The 8967-nt window shown below is 40.6% G+C and overlaps 1 protein-coding gene and 1 long non-coding RNA gene across 6 annotated transcripts in view; both read right to left on the bottom strand.

Moving 5' to 3' along the window:
• Positions 1-1943: 1943 nt before the first annotated feature.
• Positions 1944-8967, bottom strand: part of LOC111862913 (glycerol-3-phosphate acyltransferase 1, mitochondrial) — a 39469-nt gene continuing 32445 nt past the window's right edge. For all 5 annotated transcript variants that reach the window (XM_023848779.2, XM_023848769.2, XM_023848761.2 and 2 more), the window contains 5 exons: positions 7245-7407; positions 6744-6970; positions 6546-6662; positions 3522-3714; positions 1944-2739 (listed from right to left, as the gene is read on the bottom strand). In XM_023848779.2, coding sequence (XP_023704547.1) covers positions 2543-2739; positions 3522-3714; positions 6546-6662; positions 6744-6970; positions 7245-7407 — 897 coding nt within the window. In that variant the 3' untranslated portion in view covers positions 1944-2542. The remainder of the gene's footprint in view (positions 2740-3521; positions 3715-6545; positions 6663-6743; positions 6971-7244; positions 7408-8967) is intronic.
• LOC111862956 lies at positions 5386-5770 on the bottom strand. Its single transcript, XR_002842519.2, has 2 exons — positions 5640-5770; positions 5386-5494 (listed from the first exon to the last, which is right to left on the bottom strand). It is a non-coding gene; the product is annotated as an uncharacterized LOC111862956 (long non-coding RNA).

Here is an 8967-nt window from a genome sequence, read left to right on the forward strand (position 1 = left end):
CATTTAACGTGCTTGGATCCTGTAACCATTGCAGTTTGGCCTGCTTTCTTTGATCTAATAATTCTGAGCATCCTTCATCGAACCATGGCTTATGATTCTTCAATTCATAATAACCTAGGCTCTCTTTGGCTGAAATTTTGATATTCTCTCTAATAGTTTTCCAGGCTCTATCAAGTTCACCTCAGTGTCTAAGTTTTCCAAAGCTGTGAACCTATTTGAGGTTTCAACATGATGCTGCTCTTTAACCTCTACCTTGTTTAATTTCTTGAGATTGAACCTCTCCATATGAAGTCTGTGTGTTGTTTGTTTGCTCACTGCCAGTCTTTCCTTAACATTAGCCACCAGCAGGTGGTGGTCAGTATCACAATCTGCTGCACTGAATGATCGGACATCAAGTATACTTGAGTGTCATCTCCAGTGAACCGTGTTTAACGGTTCCTTGTGACTGGGGTCTTTGGACCCCCTCCGTCTACCGAAGTGTTCCGCAGAAGCCATGTTTCCTTCTTTCTGATTATGCTCTTTCGTGATGTGGTAGTCACGTGCCCCCCCCCTTCTTTCCCTTAATACTTCTGCCAGCCTTAGGGTCGGTCTCCTTTCCCCTAGTAGCCACCATCTGGGCAGTTGCCCTTAGCTCTGAAATTGAGTTTCGGCTTAACCGTGTGATTTGAAATTCTGTCTTGGCCATTTAGCATGGCGTTCGGGGAAACGAGCCCTCGCGGGTCATGGTAAAGCATCTGGCTCATTTGCGAGGTAAAACCGTTTAGTTTGTATTTTATTACTTACGTAAGTATGGTACTTGGAAAAGTTAACGTCGTGTGTGTGACCTTCATTTCATTCATGTTTGCATTATCCCTTGTGGGACAGTTTGTATTATTATTATTTCTTTTCTATTTTTGTGTTGTTTATGCCGATGGCCTTACCTCATATCACAGAATATAGTTATATGTATTTTAGTTAACAACTGTGTTGAGCCTTGTCTCTTCCTAATGCGCTCATTCTACTACAGTCCTGGCTTATTTATGGTTCCATTTGATTTCCTGTCTTCACTTGCCCTCTCCTAAATTACCAGCTTGTGTTGCCCGGTTTTCTAGCTTCGAGATCCCTGATACAACTTAGGAGGCTTGCATACACCACGTTAGCAAGCAAGCTGTTCCTGTGCCCGGATGGTGCACAAGTAAATTTATGGATGTTACGATGTGGGAACATTGTACTTCTGACAGTAAGTTTGTTTGATGTGGCAAAGTTTACTACTCTAACTCCATTATCATTACTAGTTTCATGTAAACCCTCATTCCCAATCGTTGGTTTGAAAATGTCTTCCTTCCCTACTTTGGCATTGAAATCTCGTAACAAAATTTTCAAAGGGTACTTCGGGAATTTATCAAATACGTGTTCTAGTTCTTCACAGAACCTGTGCTTTATGTCATAAATTTTATCTTCTGTTGGGGCGTGAACATTCGTAATGATGATATTACACCATCGACCTTTTAGTATTATATATGATATCCTCTCACTAACGAACTCTACCCTCTTAACTGCTGATACGATTCTCTTATGTACAAAAAAAAACCCGTACCTAATTCATGATTTTCTTTCCCCTTTCCATAGAAAAATGTATATTCGCCTTCTAGTTCTATGCCACATCCGTCCCATCTGACTCCTGTACTACCGCTAAATCTAACTTATATTTTAAGATTTCTTCTGGTACTGCCCTGAGTGAACCTGCCCTATACAACCTTTGAACATTCCAAGTGCCAAATCTCATATCCATTTTCTTTAGCTTAGGTCGTTTATCCAGGAATCTGTCCAGGTCCGAGGCGTTGTGGTCATTTTGGTAACATAATTACTTTTTACGGTGAGTTGTTAGCCCCAAGCCCAACCCCCAAGCTGGAGGACCACCCCTTGTCGGCTGTCCGCAACTGCTTATTCAATATATTTGCAGCTTCCCTACAAAAACAGTATAATAGATATTTTAGATACACTTTGTTAAAATCTAAAACACACACACACACAATAACAAGAACACAATAACTGATGACTAATGGGATGCGTAAAGGTTTTGTGTATTTCGTCAAAAAACATCACAGTTAAGGCACAAATGTCTGAAGTTACGAAGGGTACTGTCTTCCAGAATGTGATGCCACACAGTCCAGCAGAGGATAACTGATATTATGCAGGAATTCAGGGCCTCCATCTTCGGGGAGGGAGATATGCTGAACAAGCAAAGAGCAGGAAGCAAGCACCAGCTTCTGGCATAATATCAGTGAACTTCTATCAGACTACGCAGCATCACATCCCACTTCAAGGTCACTGCTATCACAACCTCAAATCTCGCAAGTTCAATGTTTTGTTCACCAAATTAAATGAACCCAGCCCATTGAGTATTAATAAGAGCCTTCCTGCCTGCATCTCCCTTATAATCTGTATGGGCCACAGTACTGGAGACACTCGAACGTTACTGTCGATCAGGAGACACTCCAATGTTACTGTCAATTAGAAACAAGCTGTTTGTACCTATTATGGAAGACGAATGTCCCAGTCCTCAAGAAGCACCACTTGGCACAGGAGCCCATTTGAACCTCTTCACTTTCTCAAACACTGTTTGTACATTCCGCTCACTGTCAAACTCGTCCCTCAGGTAATAAAGTTTAATTCGGTCATGTGACAGGCACTCAAGCACTTCCCAACGTTCAAATAGCTTCAGTGAATTCTTAAAAGGATCCACAGATAAACTTTCCTCTGTAAAGAAATAAACAAAGAAAAAGTTAAAAATGTCTACTGCATTTTGAGTTCATAATGGTTAAATGAGTGTGGCTTCTTGTTCCCAGAAATGTCAAGAGTCAGGGAGGGCTGGACCTGAACAGCTGCTACGTTAAAACGGGCTAGCAAAGAACAAAACATTAAATATAATATTATAATCCACAACAGAAGCGCATTATAACAACAACAAGCAACTTTGTATATGTTTGGAAGTTTAAACAGATATCCAGGAACAACTGACTACTATCCACAAAACATATAAAAATGTTCGCTTTCTTCACCTTATTAAATCTGTGATCAGATTTCAGTTCTTATCAATGAAACCTTATACTGTGATTACAGCCTTGTGGGTTTGTGGGTACCAGTACATTCTTCCAAAATGTTGGCAATTACTTTGCAGACTATTTCTCACAACCCAGATGACCACAGTTACAGTATCACAGATGAAGTAGGAGCCGAATGGTGAAAATTACATAAGAAAGAATTTCTTAAATCTACATTTATTCTAAAGCTGAGGCAAGTTTCATTGCCGGACATCAGCTCAGGCGAGGGAAAGAAGAAAAGAGAACCTTTGTAGGGACATCATTTGGGAAACAGATCTCGGTTAGTCACATCTCATGGTTACGACTGCAGTGAGTGACTGTAGTGCTGAACCTCCAGCTTCTCTAATGTCTACCTGCTCAGGTGGTATCATTTTAACATGCTAATAAAGACAAATTACTGACAATATTGCAGTCTAGCCTGACTGTTCTGAAGCTTACCATACTGGGCAAACCCCATCTTGAGCTGTGTCCTCATTTCCAACAGCAACTCCTGCAAGTAATCATGTTCAGTAAGCTGGCGACCCACAAGTCGGTGCAGCCCCAGTGCACTCACTGCATACACGTCAATCAGTGGTCGCAGAAGGGCATGGTAGAACTCCAGACTCTGAAGGGCTTCCTCCCGTGTGTCGAGCTGGAACAAAAGTGCCTTCACTGTCACCTCTTCAAATACTCACACTGTTAAAATTGCTCCCACAACTGATTCAGCACTGTTAAAAAATTTATTGTATAAGAGCATTTCTTGCTTTCCACGCTCTGTACTACATCAAATGTGTCTGCTTTTAGGAGAGAGGTGGAATCCTATTACAGTTTATTCTTTCTAACCTTTTGAATACGGTGCTGCACAGTCTTGCCAACATGACATCACAAGGCACAGAGAGCGCTCTAAATTTCATCAATGAGAAAAACCTCATGTTTCTGTTTATCATTAACATCTGATTTCCTCTTTGTTCAACAAGGGTGTAAAATTCTTTCTGTCTAATTAAAATACATTTCAGCTGATATGCCTTCTCCTTTTTAAAAAGAAAGAAAGAAAGACAACAACTGACTGAGGATATGGTAAAACTAACAAATGGTATGGAAAGAACCATGTAATGCTCAAACAGCACCAATAAACTGTAATAATACTGAAATGAGACATTCCCTAAAAAGTGTAAATTGTTTTAACAGTTACCTTTCAAAATTTACTGAAAATCTCTCTTCAACTGACAACTCATTACAGTCAGTAAAAAGGCAACCTTAAAGAACATCTGAGCATAATTCTTGACCCAGCAAATGGAAAGGAAACAGTCTCTTAAAAGTAAAATTAAAAACTAATTTCAGTATGATGACATATTAGCAAAAGCTTACTCAGTCATACTGATAATTGGGTAGGTACAGGAATTTTGCTAGGCTCACTTCAACAAATGGCACAAAAAAAGAGGACAAATCAAACAAATCAAATTACTGTTCTCACTGGGTTTAGGTTACAGACATGCGAGAGGAAATTGGAACAGAAAAGACAAAATTTAAATTCTTGGGTAAATAACAAGATATCCATGAGTCCATTCTGCTCTGTAACCTATTTCTATTAAAATTTCCTCTACAGTGTGATAGAACACAAACTAAAGGATGCTAAAAAGGTAGAGTTAACTTCCATTACTTACTGCATCAAAGACCTTCAAAGTTAGGCCTGAAAATTCTGGGGGGGGGGATGAAACAAAACCACTGTATTCTACTGAGTCCCCATATACTGATTCACATCAAGACAATATTTTCTAACGATGGAATAAGAAAAACCCGCTTCACTTCTTCTGGACAAAAGTGTCTCTCAGAATCGTTTTCAGTTCTAAAGAAACGAACTACAGATAAAGGTGGCAAGCCCCTAATATGGGGGTGGGTATTGTCCTGAGCTGAAAATCTATTCATACATTGATCCTGCATGACTACACAGTGACTGCAACAATCTGAACAACTTACCCACAATTTTCAGTTGGAGTATGTGACTAACATGTCAATTATGGGCAGCTAATTGCAGTTCCAAGGTTACTGGCATTACGTGTACTTGGAAGGCCCATATATCCCAACTCATACCTAAGTTGTGTAAGGCGTGTTATTCAATGAGGGTTATTATGCCCATCATGCCTACTGAAACATTAAAAATGATTTACTATTCTTATTTTCATTCACTTTTGCAACCGCTCTTACGCCCTTTGATTTCCGTTGTTGGGTGTGGTTTCGGTAGGCAGTGAAATTCCTTCTCAGGTCTTTATACGGGTCTTGGATTATGAGTAGAACAAGGGTACTAATATCACGCCGACACACCTTACAATTACTCACTGTTTATTATCATAGGCTGAAACACTTCTGTCCGTAGGGATTACACACATTACATTTACACACTGTTAAACGTTTTACCATATGCAGAAACACGTCTATCGGTAAGAATGACCGAATCAGAAGTGTTTCGAAGCCCGGACTACATCCTCGAGTTTGGGGACATTAATTCTCCCCACCCTCGCAGATATATTCCATCATCGCTTCTCATTCGATCATTCAAACGGAAGGCGGGTGTGTTACTTCAAATCCTCCAATAACCTTTTACAATTACATCTTCGAAGCCGCTGGTCCAGCGATATTCCCAACGGTTCCTGAGACCTCGCTGGAATGCAGCTGCGAAGTGTAATATTTCATACGATGAGCGGCATCCTTTGCTGANTTTATTTGGTATTGAACATGTAAGATATAATTGCCAACTTGCCATGTAACAAACATACCTCATTATAGTTGATGGATGTTGTGATCTTTTATGGTTTGAGATATATAAGCTACTAAGTTGAATGAATTTATTATGTAATGTGTTTTTATTACAATTTTAACTTATTTTATTTACAATTAAACATGGTATTGTGTTATGTATATTTTAGGTTGATGTATATTTTATGTTGACTAGTTCCATTGTTGGAGCATTTGTTGAAGATATTTGACTTGTTCTGTGTCCAGTGGTGTTGGCCTGTAATTGGATTTGCTTGAATGCAATAAATACTATACTATACTATACTGCACTGAGTGGACAATGCTGATACGATAAAACTCGTGATCTCAGTGATTCATAAATCTTTCTAGATACTAATAATCATTTATGAGACCCAGGATCTGATGTCTTTGTTCAGGTCCTTCCAACCAACTGCACATTCTGTTGATATGGCCCACTAGCCTGGGGCCTGTTTTAGTAACATAAAAATACTGCCTACATTTTATGGTGGGAGGCATTTGGTGAAGAAGAACATTTATGTTAAACCAGCATTGACCCATTTAGGGTGGCTAATGATGAAGCACATGGAGAGACAGAGGTTGTGAGATCAACCCCACTACAAATGAAGACGATTTGAGAGCGCATCTGATGTAATGAGTGAAGAGTCTTCAATCAGAGAAAGGACTGTACTTGAGGAACTTTCATCTCATAAACAATGAGCACTGTCTCACCATCAATGTCTGTGTACTCCTCCTGTCTGTACCTTTCTCATCACCAGAGTCACTGCTGTCACCACTGAAGTTCTTCACGAACCTCATGGCCCACTGATGGTTCTCGGAGTGTGTGGGCTGCAACAGAGAGGTACTCATCACACACACACCAGGAAATGCGATGCTGCGCTGTCACACAGGGCTATACACATGGCATACCTCACTGCACAAAAGGATCTCCTTGTATCTGAACTGGGTGAGAACATCTTCAATGGCTGTCTCCAGCTGCCGACATGGCTGGGTGAAGATGAATTCAAATTGCAGGACTTCACAGAGATCCAGAGCAAACTGCTGAACCTGTTCCTCTGTGAATGGTAGCACCTGGTAGCTGCCAACCATGGCAGGTGGGTTTGGATCAGCAGACAGAAGAGAGTACAGGGCAGTGACTGTAAGAAATTTGTGTTAAAACACATGGTGATATGTGTGTGATGATGATCTAGTGCTGGACACTCAACTGTTACAGACACATGCAACAGCACCATAATACCCTACAGCTGGACCCTATGCTGAGCCAATTAACATCCTCATGGCATAGTTTGTCTATCCTCATAAGTATGCCAATGCTTGTTACATGACCAACCTAACTTAGCTTTCTTGATGTAATGACCCTAATAATATCAGATGATGCCACATTATGACATGACTGGGGTTGACACTCACCTACGACGCTGTCCAGAACAAAATGAGACAAGAGTACATTGCTGTAGTATGACAGCTCAATCACATTTGGCACCATGGTGAAGGGGCGCACCATCACGACAGATTCATCCCTGCTTTTAATGACCCGTTCACGACGCACCAATCCTGGGCCTAGGAGATCACACTGCAACCAAAAATCATGGACTTCCTTTTCCTGTTGGGCTTACACAGTAAGAACTATACTACAACACCCACAATGTCTTTTCCGGACACAATCAACTTGCAGCGCAGGTTCACATTTAGCTTCACCAGCAGGTGTCAACCTAACCCTCCTCGGGTCATTTTAAGGAGTGACTATCGACAGGGTTTGGATTGGAAATTGGATTTACTGGCCACTACACACAACTTGTTACTATACACTTAATTATAGTGCCATCGCTAATCTCCATACTTGACAAATCAGCAGTTTTTATATCTGCTGCTGTGTCATCACCAGTAGTTCCCTGGTAATGGCTTATACTCGTAATAGTGGAGATTCTTCAGCTTCTGTGTTTACTGCACCAACTAAAGTCTTCTCTTCACAGACTCACTTACAAATTCTTTTCAACTGACTCTGTTACAATTCTCTGCCAACTGACTAAACTCTGAACTTGTCCCACTGATAACCCCTCTTCACAGACCAACAGAAAAAACAGCTCTTCTACTGTTGCTCTGATCACTTCCATCGTAACGCATTTGCCTGACACTATACAGCCTAGCTACTGAAACCCCCCCCCAAAAAAATATACTTATTTCTGCTGTTCTCAATATTTGTTTTGCTTTTGTGGTATTGTTTCAGAACAGGCATAATAACACTTTGTACTGTGCTTCCATACAGTATCATCTGCGCATCTGAATATTCTGATTATTTTAATTACCTACTGTTCAACTTGTATTTGCATCACTTCACTACTTGTCATTTCAACTTTCACATTTTTAAACTCACTATTTTGAATTTCCAGCTCAAGGCACAGGGGCCCTTCAACTATTTACTGTTTAGATCTTAGATGTAGAAATTCTCATATCAAATTTTTAACAATCGAACTGATGCAGGACATTCTCCAGTTCAGGCAGTTAGTTGTCAGCTTCCCACTGTGGCAGCCTGGGCATGATTCCAGGTTAGGTGATGTGGGGTCAGTATTCAACAAAGTAGCATTGGGGTAGGTTTTCTCAGAGTACTCCAGTCTCCTCTGCCAATTCTCTTTTCACCAACTGCTCCGTATTCATTAATCACTCTATCATTGATGCTATACAGTTTCAATACTGACAGTGTCATTAAATAACCAACATGAAAAAAAAAATGATACGACTGAGGAACAATGCTAGTGACCTACCAATGTGAAATATGTCCATGGTTTATGCTGACCGTCTTACAGTGTATACACTTTTTCACCTTATTCTTCACTTCCACACTACATGTTTCAGGACTAATGTGCCATCTTCAGGTGTCTCTGCAAGGTGTGGCAATAAAGAAACCGGATTCATGCTCTAACCCTTTATTAAAAAAAAATCAGACAGTCGAAATGTTATCCCCTTCAATGTAGTCCCCTCCCCGATCCCTACACCGCTCCATGCGAATTTTCCACTGTTGGAAGCAGTGCTGCAGGTCATCTTGTGTTATGCTCTTCAAGAGTTGCGTCGCTTTTGCTTTCACTGCATCCACGGACTCGAACCTGGTCCCTTTCAGCGCAGACTTGATTTTTGG

Source organism: Cryptotermes secundus, unplaced genomic scaffold (assembly GCF_002891405.2).
Source record: "Cryptotermes secundus unplaced genomic scaffold, Csec_1.0 scaffold1274, whole genome shotgun sequence".
NCBI lineage: Eukaryota > Metazoa > Arthropoda > Insecta > Blattodea > Kalotermitidae > Cryptotermes > Cryptotermes secundus.